Raw genomic sequence first — 20634 nt, forward strand, 5'->3', positions numbered from 1 at the left:
TCTCTACCCATGGGCGAGCAGGTGCTCGCACCTGTGAGCCCGCCACCCGCCACGTGCGCACGTGCGCACGTGCGCAATGGGCGCTTTGTAGGCGCACTTTGCACTTCGCACGTCGCGAGGAGCATTGAGGAGCTTAAATTTATGCTCCAGGGGACATTGCGGTGCCTGCGTGGCACTCGGGTGACGTGTCAGCCTCGTATCTGACATGGCAATGCCTGTGTGGCATCCACGTGGGCAAGAAGAGATGACTGGACTGTTGATTGGGCGAACAGATGGCAACCGTTGATCAAAGAGGTGTGATGGATCGCTTGTGATGCGATCTGGAGCGATGGATCGCGAAGAGTCACGATCTGACCGCTGTGATGAGACCTGATCTGAAGCGTCAGATCGAATGGATCAAGAGATTCAGATCCGACGGCTGATGACAATAGGCGAGATCTGAAGGGCACAACTCTTCAGATCTGATGGATGAGATCAAGAGGGCTAAATGAAGGGTTACAACCCTCCAGATCTGACGGTCCAGATTGATCTCGTCCAAGGGTCACATCCACTCACTCAACCTCTTCACTTAGTATAAATAGAACCCTCCAGATGATGGAAATCTCATCGATCATTCATCGATTCTTCTCTTCCTTGTGCATTCATCTCATCTAGTGCATTCGGAGTCCAAAAAGCCTACGAGAAGAGTTCGTCGGTCTCGGAATTTGGAGTGCTACTATTCCGAGGCGATCGTCGTTGTATCTTGGGAACGAGTTGCTGCTATCCGTTAGCACCGTAGCGGAGCAATATCGTTTACGGAGATAGTGTCGAACACTAGCCTCGACGATACATATCAGTTTGCGTACTCCCGGAGCTACCGGAGTAAATTATAGATGTCATAATCGTCTAATCGAATCTAATAGGACAATTGCATAATAGAAAATATAGCTAGGCCGTTCTACATACTACGTACTAAAACTTGAAATCCCAAATGCTACCGCCGCTGCCTCACAATTGCATAATAGAAACTACAGGCCGTTCTACATACGTACTAAAATTTGAAATCCCAAATGCTACCGCCGCTGCCTCAGTAGCTTCCGCCACGGCCGCCGTCGCCTCCGTTGCTTCCGCCACTGCTGCCGCCGCGGCTATTAGATTTGTCAATGAATCTACCTCCAAATGCTATTGCCGCCGCCGTTGCCTATGCCGCCGCCACTACCGTGATAATGATGCTGCTGCCGCTGCCATTGCGGCGGAGGGTCTCCTCCAGACGCTGAAGTATATTGTTAATTTCTTGTAGCATATGCCCCGTGTTCTCCCATTCTCGTTCTTCTATACGCGTTATCCGCGCGTTAATTTGCTCCAGTTGCACGTTAATATCTTTGACTTGAGTTTGAAGATCAATATTCTCTTGTATAACGTTCTTGAGCCTTTCTACATCTTTAATGCGTTGCTTCAGATCCTCCCTATGTTCATGTAAAATCTCTGGGTTGTCCATAATCATGGAGGGGGAGACGGAGGTGATTGGGGAGATTGTTGCAAAGTAACTGCGGATGCAAAAGACCACTGCGCAAGGAGACATATAAATAAAGGAGTCCGGTTACACAAAGGCAGCGACGGGGAGGAGAGAAGGCAGCGACGGGGAGGTTACAAGAGGTAAGAGAGAAGGACTGGCGGTTACATATGAGACAAGAAAGGGCAGGCGGAAATAAGAGAGGTCAGAGAAAGACTGACGTAAAGGACAGGTGGTTAGGCGGAGATAAGAGAGGTCAGAGAAAGACTGGCGTAAAGGACAGGTTGTTACGTATAAGACCAAAAAAAAAAGGCAGGTGTGGGGTCTGAGACAAACTTTGTAGCCAAAAAGACAAAATGGGAGGGTCAAATAGCAAATAGCTACAGAAACATAATAAAACTACTAAAACTGACTCCAAATCTTACATCCCGCCGCCTCTAAATTACTAAAACCGACCCCAAAGCCGACCCCGCCGCCGTTTTCACCGCTGCCACTGTTGATTCCGCCCGCCGCCGCTGCATCTACCGCTGCCGTCGCCTCCTCTACAGCCATGAAACTGTAATTCTGTGTTATATGCGTTATACCTGTTATACGCGTGTTGATATGTAACAATTATTGTACTGAATATCCTCTATTACAGCAGTTTGGAGACCATCGATCCTTTGTATAATACCTATCATCCTTTGGATGTGATCATTCAAATCATTGATATGCTCGTGTAAAATATCTCTTGGGCCTGCCATTGATGGAGGCGGAGATGGAGGTGGAGGTGGCCGGATGCGAAGACTGATAAATATATGTACTGTTAGTCGGGAGAGAAAGGAGGTTATAAGACTTGGATTTTAGAGTTAAAATTAAATCCTGATCGTAGATTGAATGGGTGATTGTGATGACTTGGATTTAATCTTCTATTTTAAAATCGAACAGTCCAAATTTCCATCACAAATTTGTGACGGAAATCTATTGTGACAAGTAGCATTACTCTTTTGTTAAATTGTCCGTTTCTTCAGGCTTGTCACTCGTGTTCTATCATTCCGCATCACCGCTAAGCTAAGCGAAATCCAAAATCCTAAAAACTCTTCCTCTCTCTTTTTATAAGCTCGATCGTGTTCTATCATCTTTGATGTCCTCTCTCATGGCCGAATCCCTCACCTATCCCACCTCAAACACCGTGGGCGAGAACAGTGCCAACGAGGAAGAGTCCGCTGATGTTGTTGTTGCGGAGGACAATCAGAAAGAGATTGCTGATCTTGAAATAAGGATAGCCAAGGCCGACAAAAACGTAACGAAAATTTGTAACCTAGTAGATCTTGAACTAAAGATACATGCCCTCTCCCATCCCACCTCCCTCTCCTTCGACGAGGACGAATCCGACGATGAAGAGTCCGCTGATGGTGTCGCTGTGGACCCTATGCTTCAAATGCTTACTGATCTTGAAAGAAAGATAGCCAAGACCGAGAAAAACACAGAGAAACGTGTCGCGCGTATGCTTACTGATCTTGAAATAAAGATAGCCAGGCCGAGAAAAACAAAGAGGAACGACTTCTTTGGCTTGGTAAAGGCCTCAAGGAACAAAACAGTCGGTTGGGCCGGTTGCGGTATCCAGCAGATTTATCCAGTGCGTCTCTCACACGATCACAGACGTTGTCCAATGCGTCTAAAATGTTCGCTGATCTTGAAATAAAGATAGTGGAGGTTGAGAAAAACATAGAGAAACTTATTGAGCTTAGTAAAAGACACGAACAAAACTGTCGGTTGTGATTCTGATTCTGATTATGGAGGTTGCCCAGATGATCATAAGTCCACATCAGGATATATATTCATGTTAGTTGGAGGAGCTATCTCTTGGAAAAGTGTCAAACAAACTCTTACAGCTACATCAACCATGGAAGCAGAGTACATAGCTTGTTATGAGGCCACATGTCAAGCGATATGGTTGAAAAACTTTATTGATGAATTTGATTTTGTGGAGAGTATCTCTAGGCCTCTCACTATATATTGTGATAACTCTGCCGTGGTGAGTTTTTCTCTCAAAAATAAAAGCTCAAAGTGGACCAAACACTTTGACACAAAATTCATGTTTGTGAGAGAGAAGGTTCAAGAGTTTAAAACTCGTGTCGAGCATATCCCTACAGAGCTTAATATTGCTGATCCCCTAACCAAAGGCATAACTGTTAAAGCTTTTGTTGATCATGTAACCCGTATGGGCGTAGTAAAGCCTTTTGATATTTTGGGTTAGTGGGAGTTTATGCTTATGTTTTGTTATGACCTCATATTTATAATATTTGAGACATTGAACAATATTGAGATATTGCTCAAATAATAACTACGGTTGATATTGCTCAAATAATAACTACTGTTGTATATATGTTGTGATGACATATTGTATATTGTGGAGACATTTCAGACTCAGTCTCAATTTTGTTGTTATTATATGACATCTTGGGCAGATGTTTAAGTCATTTTACTGGGAAATAGCACTTTGTTCAAATTTTGACATGTCATTTTGTTGGGCTTTCCCATTTATCCATATATATTCCATTTTATTGTTGGGTCACAGGATATAAGTATCTTACATGCAATGCATGATATCATTATTCCTTCGAATGTGATTTTCTGTATTATTAAGATGCTTATAGTTCCATTTTGGACATTTTCATGTTATGTGTTGACTTATTTTGGCATCTTATTATGGTCACATATTGTTGATTAATCTGATGTATTATGCTGTCCAAGTGGGAGAATGTTAGATAATTTATGTGGACTAGCATAATTAATAGGATGTTATTGGGCTTAGCTATAATGGGTAGGCTTGGCCCATTAATTCCTCTCTATATGTAGAGACCCCTACTCCTAACCCTAAGGTATTTGAATTGTCGCCCCATTGAGACATACACGTAATTTTTGTCTACGACGGTATGGGTGATAGGAGCAGTTTCTCTCTACTTTTCTCTCTATTGTTGAACTCATCAACATCTTCTGCTTCAGGTATTTTTCTAACATCTAAGGGGGCGTTTGGTTTGGAAAATGTTTTCCATTTTCTGTTTTCTATTTTCTATTTCTAATTTTCCATTTTCTGATCTAGTTTTCAGAAAATAGAAAATATGTTTGGTATGATATGTTGTTTTCTATTTTCTAGAACAGAAAACTGAAAAATGCGTTTGGTTTGATAATCTAGAGTGGACCACCGCCCTGCCTCGCCGTCCACGATCGCCAACGTCTCCTCCTCCACCTGCACCATCGAGTTCGCCCCGACAGCGTCCAGTTCTCTCCCCCTTCAAGCATCAGGTCGATCGGCGGCACCCTTACCCCACCCTCGTCGACACCCCCCCATCGCCGCTCTATTCAGGCACAGCCCGAAGGGACTCGCCTTCGGCCGCCTCGGGATCCTGCTTGTTGCCGCCGTAAACCAGGCAGCGAAGCGAAGTCGAACTCCAGCGTGGTGTACGGCACCGCCGTGCCTTAGCGAGTCGAACTCCAGCACGCACGCCAGGAACGGCAGGGGCGCCCGTTCACCGCGATACCCTTGACCTAGAGGAAGTACCCCGGGTTCGTCGAGTGCCGCAGCAGGGGCGTTTATCGGACGAGCGCGGAGGCGTCGATCGCCAGCGGCGCCGGCAGGAAGTGGAATGGCCCATTTCCGAAGAACGCTGCAGGGGGGAGGGCGGAAGGAGCACGCAGGGGAGAAGAAAAAAATCGGAGAAGAGTCTCTATACCTAGCCCCACACCAGGCAGCGAAGCGAAGCGCGTTTTCACGTTTTCTGATTCTCAACCCGCATTTTCCATTTTTTAGAAAACGATGTTTTATCGTTTTCCAGTTTTCCAGAAAATGAGAATGAATTTTCTAAAAAATAAAAATGAAAACGTCAACCAAACATCTTTTCTGTTTTCATTTTCTAGAAAATAGAAAATGAAAACGGAAAACACTCGTACCAAACGCAGCCTAATTATGTCTATCGTGTTTTCCTCATTTGTCATATTATAAATTAGATATTGTAGATCTTTATTTTCATCACCGCCGCCTTTAAATGGCCACCATTTTCCACTCCATCCATCATCCTACTCCTCTTCTTCTAAGTGCTCCTCATCGACCAGAGAAAAGTAGCATCGAAGAGATCCGATCGAGCGATCATGGATCAACAGATCGTTCCGATCAGGTTCTACAAAGGCATAAACTCCTACTGGAGGAGAAGAAGGTACCAAAAGGTGGAGAGCACGGCGCCGGCGAAGGGGACGAAGGCGACGCTGTCGTCGAGGCTCGGCGGCGCGGGAGGTAGCGGCGGCCGGTGGTTCATGCGGCTCCGGCGGCGGATCGGCAAGACCCGGTTCAGGTTCCGGATCCGGATCCCGTCCCTGGTCAATATTGTGACCCGCGTCCGGGACGCGTACGTCGATTGGATGCTGTCTGCCGCCGGGAAGACGCCAGCTGCGATTACCGGGTCGGATGCCTGGTCGTGGTCGAAGCGGATCCCCAAGTCTGGACCTGCGAAGACCAGCTCCAGCGCGTTTGAGCGCAGGTTGATGTTCGAGATCTACAACTCGCTGGTCGTCGCGGGAGAGATTAAACCAAAATGAATTATAAATATATAATTTGTATTTACGAAATTGCTCCTGCGTGTTAATCAGGCATGAACTGAGAAATTATTGGATGATTAGTGAAACTGCACTGTCTTATTGAAAATTTGTTTGTTAGATTTGTGAGGAGGGTATTGTCTTGATTTCGTTGAGATTCAAATCTTTATCCTCTTGTACAACTCTGCTTCATCGTAACTAACTAACTCTGTAGAATAGAAAGACAATTCAAATGATATTACAGTGAATTATCAGATATCTTACCATAATCTCACTTAATAGGACACTTGACCTAGGCACACAACATCAAAATACTAAATTCTCTTGCATTAATAGCAAACAACCAGAGATTAAAAAAATGAGAACATATGACAAGCATTAAAGCTAATAGGAAACCTTTTGATCAACAGAGCAAATAATACAAATTTACCAAAGATAAAATATCCCCCAAAAAAAACCTTATATGGCAGGGATTAAAACTACACCTGACTCAAAACTGATAGAACAGAGGCTAGCTTCAATATCTAAGGCGTGAACAATTAGCTCTAATAAGCCAATATGAACTTGAGTGATGTAGGTAAACATTTGAATAATGATTCATCATAATAGAAAAAAATATCACCAAAATAGAAATAAATATAACTTGATGGAGGAGTTTAGGGTTTACCCATTCGATCTAACTGACCTGACCTTGATGGAGGAATTCACCAAGCAAATGTGCCAGTAGTTAAAACCAAAACTAGCAGAACGTACACGATCCTCAGAATAAATAATATTTACATGTGCTTGATTCAAGAGGGCAGAGAGGTGCGTTTATATAAATATTTTTAGTAAGTTAAATAAAAAAGAAAAATAATTTATTTGTCCAATTTTATATATTTTACTAACTTTTTGTTAAATTGTCCGTTTCTTCAGGTTCGTCACTCGTGTTCTATCTTTCCGCACCACCACTAAGCTAAGCGAAACCCAAAATCCTAAAAGCTCTTCCTCTTAATTTTTATAAGCTCGATCAATCATGTTCAATCGTCTTTGATATCCTCTCTCATGGCCGAATCCCTCACCTATCCCACCTCAAACGAGAACAGTGCCAACGACGAAGAGTCCGCTGATGCTGTTGCTGCGGAGGACAATCAGAAAGAGCTTGCTGATCTTGAAAGAAGGGTAGCCGAGGCCGACAAAAACGTAACGAAAATTTTTAACCTAGTAGATCTTGAACTAAAGATACATGCCCTCTCCCGTCCCACCTCCCTCCCCTTCGACGAGGACGAATCCGACGACGAAGAGTCCGCTGATGGTGTTGCTGCGGACCCTATGCTTCGAATGCTTACTGATCTTGAAAGAAAGATAGCCAAGACCGAGAAAAACACACAGAAAAGTGTTGAGCGTAACCTTACTGATCTTGAAATAAAGATAGCCAAGGCCGAGCAAAACAAAGAGGAACGACTTCTTTGGCTTGGTGAAGGCCTCAAGGAACAAAACAGTCGGTTGGGCCGGTTGGGGTATCCAGCAGCTTCATCCAGTGCGTCTCTCACACGATCACAGACGTTGTCCAATGCGTCTAAAATGCTCGCTGATCTTGAAATAAAGATAGTGGAGGTTGAGAAAAACACAGAGAAACTTATTGAGCTTAGTAAAAGACACGAACAAAACTGCCAGTTGCAGTATCTAGCAGATCTATCCAATGCGTCTGATCTCACACGATCATCACAGACGCTTGGCATGGTAACAGCGTTTGGATTTGCTGGTTTTGTGGCTGGGATTTTAGTTGGTCTTCTCCCTAACAAGCGGAGATCATAGAACTTAATTGTTGATCTAAGTGTGCATCCGCTCGCCTGTTTGATCTGAGTTTGCATTATTATAAAAGGATAAGAATCATGAATAAGGGGTTGAGTTGATATAATTTATATTTTTTTCTAGGTGAGAATTAGTCATTTTTAATTATAATTTTACTAGTTTGTAATTGTGTTATGTAAAATTGATATTGGAGTCAAATTTCTAATTTGGTGTTTAATAATTTTCTATCCAATCTTCATTGTTATTATTATTTTTCCTCTATAAATTTTTCTTTCATCATCATCATTTTTGTTTTTATAATATTTATTATGATTCATTACAATATGTATTTTTTTTTTAATTTGCACACATTCTGACCATTAAAGTAAATTAGAAAGCGCTGTGACTCATATCCAAGCAATCCAATTTCTCTGGCTCACGAGGAAAATTGTCTCATAATGTGTCGTAACTAAATCTTGAACTCAATACTTATGAGATCTATGTACCATTGTTTGAGGGCTTCATTACACTAGTCCCCGGAGCAATGGTGTAACGGTAGGACATCCGGGTAGTGATTCAGGGATCCCTAACTACGACGTATTTGTAAGAATTTTCTTTCAAATGGGGAATACAATCAAAGGATCCCTAACTACGACGTATTTGTAAGAATTTTCTTCCAAATGGGGAATACAATCAAAGGATGCTGGGCATTTGGATTGACCACTGTATGCGCTTCTTGATTTACCCTGGTGGTTGTAGAACCGGGCCGACCACCCCCAGAGATTGAGTCTATGAGACTGACTGGGATTTATCATTTAGTGCCGCTAAAGCTCTAGAGATGAGCAAAATTTTAATTAAGTTAAAATAATCAATTAAATAGATTAAATTCGGAGGAGGTAAGTAATGGTGTAATCAAACCCAATCGAGTCGAACAATAATAAAAGGCTTGAATTTGGTTAGAATTCGATTTAAATTTTAATTTTTAAATTTGAGCTTGGCTTGCAATTAAATTAAATAGTTAAGTTTAAACTCGATTTGATAATATTTTCAAATATTTCAAAATCAAACTAGATGAACTTGAATATATATTTTTTTAACTGAGATCCGAATCACTCGTGAATGATAGATTTGATTAGTTTACACCTCAAGATGTGGGGAGGCATGCAGATTGAAAGCGCTGAACAGGCTGGTGAGCAGTTGAAGCTGCCTTAGCAGGTCGATTGAGCAGTCGAAGCTGATTTATTTGTGAGCCGATTGAAATTCGAATGGGCTAGCTAGGTGACTAAGCTAAATGCTTTCATGAACATATATAGTCGAGTTGATACTCGGTCAGATGGTAGATTGTCACAAGAGCACAGAGATTGAATCCCTGAGGAATAATTCATTTGGGAATTAATAAAATCCCTCTCAAAAGTGATTCGTGATTTATTTCATTCAAATCGCTAACTGACATTGAAAGGCAGCATGCATCTTCACTTTTTTTTTTTTTTTTTTTTGTCTAAGCGAAATAAAGCCAAGAGAACGAGCAAACCATCATGCCACAGGAGTAAACCAGACAAGCAAACAAAAGTAGACCAAGAAAACTAGAATGGAGGGATCAAAATTGGGTGAAAAGAGATATATAGTTGGAATATTATGCCACAGCAATAACACAACTAATGGTAGCACGTAGGCACAAAGAGATAAGCTTTTGAAAATATAAAAATACAAATGAATATCTAGAGTTTTATTAAATAAATCATCAACTAGATTTTGACTGATCTACCCACGTCAAATAATCAAAGAAAGTCAATTTATATAGTTGGCTAAAATCAATTACGAGATAAATATTACTAAATTCGAATTTGCTAGACTTTAAAAAACTACTCTAATGATTTAGCATACATCTTAAACTAACAATTAGAAAAGAGGGGAGAAGACAACAGTAGAAAGTTAGGCTAGCATTATATTTGCTAGCAATCAGAAGTTTGATACTTCTACTGAAACTACCTACTCGAAACTCATACTACAAATATTTATTTGCCATATACTAAAATTTCAGACTCAAATGTTATGGCCGCCGCTGCCATCTCTGTAGCTTCCGCCACGGTTGCTGCCGCCTCCGTCGCTTCCGCGACGGCTGCCGCCGCCAACAAATCCAACTCCATAAGCTATTGCTGCCGCCGCTGCTGCCACCGCCGCCGCCGCCGCTACAGTGGTAATGATGCGGCCGCCGCCACCATTGCAGCATCTGCCTTGCCCATTCCAAGTGTTGAAGTCGATTGTTAATTTCTTGCAGCATCTGCATTATACGTGCTTTCTCCCTTTCCCATTCCGCGACTTGTTCTTCTTTCTGCCTTGCCCATTCCGCGCCTATTTCTTCTTTCTCCCTTTCCCATTCCGCGCCTTGTTCTTCTTTCTGCCTTGCCCATTCCGCGCCTATTTCTTCTTTCTCCCTTTCCCATTCCGCGCCTTGTTCTTCTTTCTCCCTTTCCCATTCCGCGCGTTGTTCTTCTATAAGCGTTATCCGCGCGTTAATACGCTCCAGTTGCACTTTAATATCCCGAACTTGCTTTTCGAGATCAACACTCTTTAGCATAACGTCCTTGACCCTTTCTATATCTTTTATGCGAGCAGTCACATCAGTCATATGCTCATATAAAACATCTATCTTGTCCATAATCGTGGATGGGGGAGACGGGGAGATTGTTGCAGAGACCACTGCGGATGCAAAAGACCACTGCAGATAATTAAATAAGGAGCTAGTCCGGTTACACAAGAGAGGGCATCGACGGAGGGAGAGGACAGGAGGTTAATATGATGAGACAAGAGAGGGGAGATTGTTGCAGAGTGACTGCGGATGCAAGGATACCACTGCGGTGCGGAGGTGGAGTGGAGGTGAATAAATATAGAAGAGGAGAATGAGTGTCAAGAGATCCTGGTCGTGATCGAAGCGGATCGTCAAGTCAGGCGAAGAGAAATAAAGAGGAAGCAGAGAAGAGGACGGCGGTTACATATGCAGACAGACACAAGAGGGCAGAGAAGCGGATCGTAAGTCAGGCGAAGAGAAATAAAGAGGAAACAGAGAAGAGGACGGCGGTTACACATGCAGACACAAGAGGGCAGAGAAGCGGATCGTAAGTCAGGCGAAGATAAATAAAGAAGAAGATCGTAAGTCAGTCAGGCGATCGACGAGAAATAAAGAGGAAGCAGAGAGGACGGCGGTTACATGTGCAGACAAGAGGGCAGAGAGGAGGCGGTTAGTGCCACTGCCATACTGCTTAACAAGGAAAGAAAGAATTGTTCTTTTTCACAATCTCCCAGTTGAGCGGTTCAGGGATAGTAGTAGTCATTTGCACTGCAATATTTTACAACACAATTGATTTATATCATATGAGGAATGAAGAAGATATCTGAAAGCCCCAGAGCTCCAACTTAATTGTAGATCTATAAATCTATTCATGAAACTTTATATTTGGCTGGGTTGGGTTCAATTCAAATTTGAAGGACCACAACTAAATCCTTGACCTACAATTGAGCCAAGAAAATAACGCCTTCTGATCCCTAGCTAGCTAGCTATCTGAACAGAGGTTGGCTTCAAAATCTAAAGCGTGAACAATTAGCTCTAGTAAGCTAAATGAGTGATATGATGTAGAAAAGGTTTAAGAATTCCATTGCACATTGACTATCTCAGAGTCAATCAGACACCTTTGAAACTGTAAATGAATCAAGATAATTAAGCTTGAATTAGCTTTGGGTCTGTTTAAACTCGTTCCAAATGGCTTATTTGCAAATCTTGGTCGTTACTTCGTCGGAAAAAGTGTTCTTGGTAATTGCCTTTATCCGCTACTTCATTGCCTTTTGACATCTCAATACCGTTACAAGTTCACCCTTTTTTTTTTCCTTTTTGATAGATTTTATTGAATAAATTTGAAATATAATTTATACACGATTCAGAAATCTCGACTTTAGAATATTTATCCCCATTCAAAAGTAAAAATTAATTAAAATTGTATTTGCAAAAACTCATTTTCAATATAACTTAAAAAAGATCGATTCTTTAGTTTAAATTGCATTTAAGCTTACTTTATATTATATTTTCATAATTTTATATAAATTTCAAATCAGCCATTTTTCTATTGATTTTCATCTGAAAATTTTAAAATTCTAAAATCTCATTTTCCTAAGGGATTTTCATTATTTATAAAAAAATTTCAAAATTTTATCAAAATTTTGGGCATTTTTCTAATGCTTTTGCTGTTCAAAATCTCTCATTTCTTATAAATTAATTTATTTTCCTTAGGTAAATCTTGGTTTTCATTTCCTAAAATTTGCATATTTAGTAATTTTTTGATTCTAAGTAAAATCAATTAATTTATAAGACAAACCCAATTTAATGGGAATAACAATTTACTTTATTAAAATAGCTAAGACGATTGAGTTTACCTGGACCCGCCGCCCTACGATATTAACGGGTAAGGATGGGGTTTAAAAGTCATCCGTATCTATAGCAACTTAGAGGTAGAGATATTTGATTTATTATTATTTTTTAATATAGGAGGTGGAATGAGAACTAAAATTTTCAATGTGCCATCCCTTATAAACTTGATATATTTTTAAGCGGAAAATTAAAATAGCATATTTCGTTTTATTATAAGAGAGAATTCCAAATTCAAAAGATATTGATCCTAATTTTTCATTTAAAAATATAAATGTAATTAACTTGTATGAATTGTGTTTTAGATTTATTTGATAAATAAATTAGAAGAGAGTTACCTACATAATATAACAAATATTATTATATTAAACAAAACTACATTAATATTGTTAAAAACTACTTTAAGGTTAATAAACATTTCTCCATAATTAATTAGAACAGCTCTAATATTGATTAGTGTGACTTAAAATTTTACTTCAATATTAGTGCTCCAAACTAATCCGAACAGCTACAGAATTAATAAAAACTTTATTAAATTTTTTATTAATAAATATAGATTTATTTATTAAATTGAATATATATCCTATGAGTAGATTTTAATCAATACCATTATATATAAATTAATATACTCCACCGTATCATTTTTTTTTCAATTAATGATATGTCTTCCATCGTCCCTTACTATATATCCGATCCGTTATTTGACTTTAAAAAATAATAATTTTCCACCCCAAACTCTCTAATGCTTTTATTAAAAAATAATTAAAATATATAAATAAGGAAAAAATTAATGTTAAATTTCTAGAAAATACAATTTACCCTTTTTAACAAGCTTAATTAGTTTGAAATCCAACCTAAATTTAGTGATTTCTCACATAAAGATGATTAATTCATTGGATAAATTTTATTGATATCTAAACAATACTCAAAGCAACTCTAACTTATTTGGTTATCTTAGTGATTCAATTTAGTAGTCTATAACTTGTGTTATTTATAATTAAACTTAAAAATAATGCCATAAAATTTCCGGTCCTATATATATATAATAATAATAATAATAATAATAATAATAATAATAATAATTTTATTTTCACTTATATGGGCTCCTTCTCTTCCAAACGTTTCTCAAGCCCAGATCACCACAAACTACTAATGGGCCAAACTTTGATAGCCTATGAGGGAATACACGTCAGAGTTGATCAGCTCTACCAATGCGTCCACTTCGATGTTTAAATCAAAATCGAGACATAGTAAAGAAAAATTTGTGGAAGTACAAGAGAGGAAAAGTAGAAAGAAATAATGAGAGAGAGTAACGGAGAAGAGTTGCCTCCGCGCGCGAGAAGAAAATCATTTTTGATCTACTTATTCTCATCGGTTGTTATATTGCCGTTGTAAGAGAATCTCCACATGGATATCCTCAGAGAGACAGTTAGAGAATAGGGGAGTGACAATATCTGAGTCACACTTTCGAGGATGCCCTTGTTGATAGCGCAGGTCTGTATACTCTCCTTCTGAAAGGCGATTGAAGGATAATTAATCATTGAGGGAAATATTCATGGATAGTGACCATATCTTCATGTCCTTGGAGGACCAAATTTAATTTAATGTAGTTAATTAAAAATATTTATTAGATAAATATATTATTTTTAATAAATTATATTTGAAAGTTTAGGATAAAAGAATTTTAATTTTTTAAAAATTTTATTAATAAAGAAGTGGAAGTTGATACTATAATATTATTGTGTGACTAGTGATCACGACTTTCAATCGTGAAAGTAACCTTTTGCAATATAGCAAACTATTTTTTTAAAAATTTTTACTAATAAAATTAATATCCTTAATAATATTTTATATAACATAAATAATTTTTAATTTTAAAAAATATTAAAGTCTTACAATTTTTTTTTCTACCTAAGATCTTAAAAAGTATTTAAACGCCATCCTTTATCATTAAAGATCCCTTTGTTTTTTTTGTCTTTGAAGGTATTTGGAGGTGATAACTTATGGCACTGTGGAGATTGCTATCTCAGATGGCTTTGAGTTTAGGTCGGGTGATAGCTCATTCTTTTATTGTCATAATAAGAGATGGAATCCGTCACTTTAGCGGTTTCATACGGTTGACTCCATAATTATATGTGAGAAAAGATATTTTTCTCGACTTAGTAACTTTATTTCAGTTCTACATCCATTCGGCAAGACAGCAACCAACGGTACAACAAATATTATTAATTATTGCAAAACTATTTAAGAATTGGGTTTGACAATGTCTTAATTTTTTAAAAAGACTTATTAGGGAAAAAAAATATGCAACGATTTAGTAAATATGAAAAATTAGAATTAGATTCGGAGTTTCATCCGAGTGATTTTATTCTTGAACGTGGACCAATATCTAGACCTGGTTCAAACTGAACCATAACTCAGCTGCAAACATCCCCAACCACTTCCACCTTCCTTCTCTATCAGTAATATTACTCTACTCTTTCTCTAATTAAGAAATACGCGTTAATTATTTGTTGCAAATCAACAACACTTATCAGTATTTTGAATATAATATTTTTAGTAAGTTAAATTAAAAAACAATAATTTATTTTATGATTCTCATACGCTTTTAATATTTTTTCAATTTTATATATTTTACTAACCTTTTGTTAAATTGTCCGTCCGTTTCTTCAGGCTCGTGTTCTATCTTTCCGCACCACCGCTAAGCTAAGCGAACCCCAACAAATCCTAAAAGCTCAATTAATTCCTCTTTTTATAGGTTCGTGTTAATTCTATCACCACCTCTAAGCGAGTCTCTGATCTTCCCTAGCTCATGGCCGAATCCTTCCCCTATCCTATATCCCTCTCCGTGGGCAAGAACAAAGCCAATTACTACAAAGCGTTCGCTGATGCTGTCGCTGCGGACGATCAAAAAGAGCTTACTGATCTTGAAAAAAGGACAGCCGAGGCCGAGAAAAACATAAAGAAACTTCTTAAGCTTACTGATATTGAAATGAAGATAGGCGATCCCACCTCCATCTCCATAGACAAGAACGAAGCCAACAACAAAAATTCCGCCGTCGCGTCTAAAATCTTTGATGCGGACCCTATAAAAGTCAAGGAGTTCACTGATCTTGAAATAAAGATAGCCGAGGCCAAGGAACGACTTATTGCGCTTGGTAAAAGCCTCGAGGAACAAAACAGCCGGTTCGGCCGGTTGCAGTATCCAGCGTATTTGTCCAATACGTCTCTCACACGATCACTGACGCTTTCCAATGTGTCTGAAATCCTCGCTGATATTGAAATAAAGATAAAGGAGTCCGAGAAAAACACAGAGAAAGTACTTATTGAGCTTAATAAAAGCCGCAACGAACGAAACGGACGGTCAAATGCGTCTCTCACACGATCACATACGCTTGCCATGGTAACAGCTACGTCGCTTGGCATGGTAACAGCATTTGGATTTGCTGGTTTGGTGGCTGGGATTTTAGTCGGTCTTCTCCCTAACAAGCGGAGATAAAGCTGGATGGAAGGTTCTCGCTCGTCTGTTCGATCGAGAATGAGTAGTTTTTCCGGTTGAGAATTATAGTCAAATTTGGCGTTTACTACGTTCATTGTTATTATTATTTTTCCTCTACCATTTTTTTCTTCCAATTTATGTCAACTAATTTTAGAGGACTGATCTGGTTTCATAAAAATTTTCCACGACTTCAAGATAAATCGAGAGGCATTCATGGTGATCCATCCAGGTAATGCATTTTCTTTGATTCGTTATACTTACTAGAGGAAAAAATTACCTTGCAATACATCGATCATAGTCTCTAATCCGATATTCTTGGAATTCATCATAGAGGATCTTAATCACTACACCATTGTTCCAGGGACTTCATTACACTACGTAACATCTAGGGATGAGTAAAATTATAATCAAAATAATTGATTATATTATCTCGTAATTTAAGAAATAAAAGTATAATATTTTTTCCATCAATACTAATAAATAGATATCAATAATTCATATTTCAAATCATCATACTATTATCGTTATATATTTTAAAAAATCAAATACACAGAGAAACATAGCTCTATAAGCATTAATAATATAATTTTGTGCATTTGGAATGGTAAATGTTATATAACTTTGATAAACTGGAGGTTGAAAAAAATAATTCTGTAAAATCTAAAACTCCTCTTTTCTATTGATATATACTCAAACAGCATTGTCAGTAACAATTATGCTATGATCCTTATATAGACTAATCTATGACTCTAATTGAGACATCATTCTTGGGCCGCACTCAATATGATCGATTGTTTATAATTCAAGTAGGTGTTTAAATTTAGTCCGACTAATTCTATAGATAGACGATCTCTCTCTTGATCCGACTATCGAATAAATCAGGAGCATAACTTACGTACCTGTACTAAAACTCTAAAAGGACCTTCAGATTCTCTTATTTCTTCTTCTATTGTTGCTTTTTGCCTAAGTTGTCTGACATTATTACATAGAATAAATTTAGATGAATGTAATTCTAAGCACAATTTTATTCTGTACTAGAGTGCTGGTTTCTGATCTATTAACAGGGTTCTATTGGAGACGAGGCCAAAGTTGAAGCCAGAGCCTACTAAAATTGAGCATCATAAAAATGTTGGGATTTCAACATTAATCGAACTTTAATTTAATTTGGTTAGTATCAGAAGTCTGTGTCATCAAAGTGTTAGCTGCTTTCTTTCAATATCGTTGCATGTGGTTCCCTGCATATGGTTAATTGGAGCTACTTTGTTAGTCCTTACATGATGTTGAATGTGCCAGTTTGGTGTTCTAATCAAGTTATATGCAAGAATCTGTTCGCATTCGGGAAATTGAGTTGGAATGCTACTTGTTGAATGCTGGACCTTCTTTAGATTTGTGTTTTCAAGTTGCAGTACTGCAAACTTCATTTGCAGAATCATGAATTTTTTAGCACCAAAAAACCAATTTAATTAGGTAAAGTAAAGCAGCCTCAAGTTTTATGTTAAGACATATAAAAAAAAATCATGATCTGAAATTACTCAGCATATATAATACAATCACAATCAGAGCATCAGAATTCAGATTTTTGTTAGTTTTTCAAAAAAAGAAAACAGAATTTCCAGTTGCATTGAGAACCATATTATATATAATTGTTCAACAAATTTAGACTACGATAGAGAACAACTTGCGATCATATCGTCTCCTCCCAGATCTTCTCTCTGATCATGTCTTCCCCGAGATTATCATCGAAACCAAGATCGATGGGGCCATCAGCAGCAAGGTCGAGCAGAGGATCATACAACTGAGCCATATAAGGGTGCTCTAATGCCTCCGTGGCGTTGATTCTCTTTGCTGGATTAAAAACTAGCAGCTTCTTCAACAAGTCGAGGGCTAGCGGATTGGCATCCGGAAATATAGTGGCGAAAGGAATGCCTGGACTATCCGGTAGCGACTCGATGTAATCGCGAATTGAGTGATCACTGACGAAGTCGAAATCACCAACATCATGGTTAACGCCGAGAGTGTCGAGAATGAGCTCGAGCTGGTGTGCACTGTCAGTGCCAGGAAAGAGAGGTTTGCGGCCGAGTATCCCAGCGAAGATGCATCCAACAGACCACATATCAATGGCAGCGTCGTAGCTATCAGAGCAAACGAGCAACTCCGGCGCTCGATACCAAAGCGTAACGACGTACTTGTCCATTCCTTCACCACTCGGACTTTTAGTGCGAGCCAGTCCGAAGTCGCCGATCTTAAGTTCACAATCACTATTGACCAGAAGGTTCCCTGGCTTCAAGTCCCTGTGAATTACGTTTGCCGAGTGAAGATACTTCAGTCCTCGAAGCAACTGCATCCATGCGCGCACAAATTAAATAATTGAGTTAAGTACTAATATATAATTATTCTAAACTAAACTAGTTAGAAATATAATTGAGCTAGCAAAAATACCTGAAACATGAAGCATTGACAGTGCTCATCGGAAAGTGGCTGAGATGATCTGATGATTTGCTCCAAATCAGTGTCCATGAGCTCAAAGACAAGATAAACGTCCGTGAAGGATCTCTTGGTGGAAGGCAACATGATATCCTTCAGCGCAATGACGTTGTCATGCTTAATTTTCCTCAAAATCTTTATCTCCCGAAGAGTCCTCAGTGCATCGATGCGATCTCCAAAGACATTCTTTATTTTCTTAATGGCGACCTTCTCACTCGTTTCGCGGTTGAGGGATGAGCACACGACGCCATAAGCGCCCTTTCCCAGGAGCTGCATAGGCGCATACTTGGCATCGATCTCGAAAACTGTGTTTGATATAGTGTGACAGCGCTTTTCTTTGTTCCCAGAATCGGCTGGAGGATTCGTTAGCATACCCATGACCTGTAAATCCAATATTATATTAGCAGATTAATTAATTAATTTGTCACAGAAAGGCATGCAGAGATCGATCGATTTACAAATCTTGATCATATATATCGCATGATATAATTAATTAAAGTCGATAGACAAGGTTCTTTAATTTGTCAAGCGTACGTTCTCTATACGCATACAGGCATATATATATCTTAGTTAATTAGCCGACCTTCAAGAAAACCAAGAAATAACAGAACAAGAATATGTGAAGATCCAAGAACAGAATTCCCAGTATCTCTCTCTTTTTACATATGCGTCTGTAAAGAATCCTTCAAAGATCAAGATCGTCGACGATGTTAATGGAACAAGAAGCATGTTTAATGGCAAGGCGGATAGTTGACTTACTGCTGGTTACGGCGGCGGCAAGTCGATCGTCGGGATGGTCCGAGCGTGGGCAGGAAGCTAACAGAGAATCCAGCAAGAAGTGGAACGGCGGAAGCGCGCGGCGATGGAGTGGAGGAAGGTGGACAAATTAAAGATGGATACGCCAAGATTGTGGAGTGGGATGAGTTTAAATAGGATTTAACTCCGCTTCCGGTGACGGCGCCATTTCAGGTAACTAACGACTATTCCGATAATTTAGGACGTTTTTTTAAATTTTATTTTATTTTTCAAAAAAAAAACATCGTACTTTTAAACAGATAACGCATCTAATTTTTAAAATATTCTTTTCATCTATTTCAATCTTAAATTAAAATTACAAATTAATCAAATCAAATTAAGCCCAATCGGATAAAAAATAATATATAAAAATTTAATTAGCTATCAAGAAATTTCATATAAAAGTCGTCAATAATTTTTTTAAAACTCATTTGTTTAAAAAAAATACTTCATTAAACTCATACTAATCTCTTAAATTTATCCATATTTTTAATTTTAATTTTATAGTTTTAATAAAAAAATAAAATACAAAAGAAGATTAATAAAAAAATTAAAATCTTTTTTTAATATTTAACTATAAGAAAATAGATAAAAGTGAAATAAAATAAAAAAAATCGTCATGAGTTTTATTATTTAATTTTTTTATTATTTTTTTTAATTTTTTAAATTTGTAAACCTCAAAAAATAAAAATAAAAATATAGATAAATTTAGGAGATAATCAGACATAATTTTGTTTAAAAAATAAAATTTTTAGTATCATGAGAGTATTTTGAGAATTGAGTGAGTCTTTTGATAAAAATATATATATATATAAGTACAAAATTGAGGGGGCGCTTGGTAGGCGGGTTTAGGAGAGGGGGCTCTTTGGGAAAATACCAAAAAAAAAATCATGTTTCCTAATTGAAAGAGTGTCGGATAATATGTTTATTACTTTTCAAACTCAAAGTTGATATTCATTTGTTTCGAATAAGTTGTAGATTCAATTTGTTATCATAACCTAATAGAGGAAAAGAAAATTCAAATTAAATTAAATATTAATTGCATTCTAAAATTTAAATCGAAACTTAAAATTTTGGAGGCTAAAGCCCATAATTTTTTTTTGTATCTTCAACTAGTTAAAGTTATGCTACTCAGTTAATAAATTTAATGTAATCTTTTGAGTAAACATCAAAATTTTATACATGAGATCTAATTTAGATATTCTAATAATATAATAATAACAATAATTTGCAGACTTGGAGGCTATTTATCTAAATATTAGTAGAGGTTCAAATGTATATAGTTGCCTCAATTTGTGACACGTCATACTAATTTAAACTATCAAAACTATAATTTTAGTTTATCTAATTAATTGATGTTGTCACAATTCACACACACACACAATTAGAATATTCCAAGAACAATGGCACACTTGTCTCTTTCCATATATTAGATCCTTGGAATTAAGCCAATTGCAAATGTATATTAAGACTTCAAACATAGTTTGTTTCATTTTAATAAAGGCAAGAAAAGGGTTAGGCTTTTAATTTGTTCACGTGGGTTAATTATTTGAGTATATATATTCATATAAAACTCGTCTATTCTGTACATGCACATTACTA

General features: G+C 37.9%; 2 protein-coding genes across 2 annotated transcripts; one reads left to right on the forward strand and one right to left on the reverse strand.

Annotated features, from left to right (window-relative positions):
- Window positions 1–5623: 5623 nt before the first annotated feature.
- On the forward strand, window positions 5624–6067 carry LOC141824146 (uncharacterized). The gene has a single exon (XM_074711391.1). It carries the CDS (start codon window positions 5624–5626, stop codon window positions 6065–6067), a length of 444 nt encoding a protein of 147 aa, XP_074567492.1.
- A 4561-nt stretch (window positions 6068–10628) lies between these two features.
- Window positions 10629–18615, reverse strand: LOC141824156 (mitogen-activated protein kinase 4-like). The gene is made up of 3 exons (XM_074711402.1): window positions 18193–18615; window positions 17446–18091; window positions 10629–10690 (listed from the first exon to the last, which is right to left on the reverse strand). Exons 1-3 carry the CDS (start codon window positions 18613–18615, stop codon window positions 10629–10631), a joined length of 1131 nt encoding a protein of 376 aa, XP_074567503.1.
- Between the last annotated feature and the right edge of the window lie 2019 nt (window positions 18616–20634).

Source organism: Curcuma longa, chromosome 1 (assembly GCF_044706935.1).
Source record: "Curcuma longa cultivar G26 ecotype Majalengka, Jawa Barat chromosome 1, ITB_CL_G26_1.1, whole genome shotgun sequence".
Lineage (NCBI taxonomy): Eukaryota > Viridiplantae > Streptophyta > Magnoliopsida > Zingiberales > Zingiberaceae > Curcuma > Curcuma longa.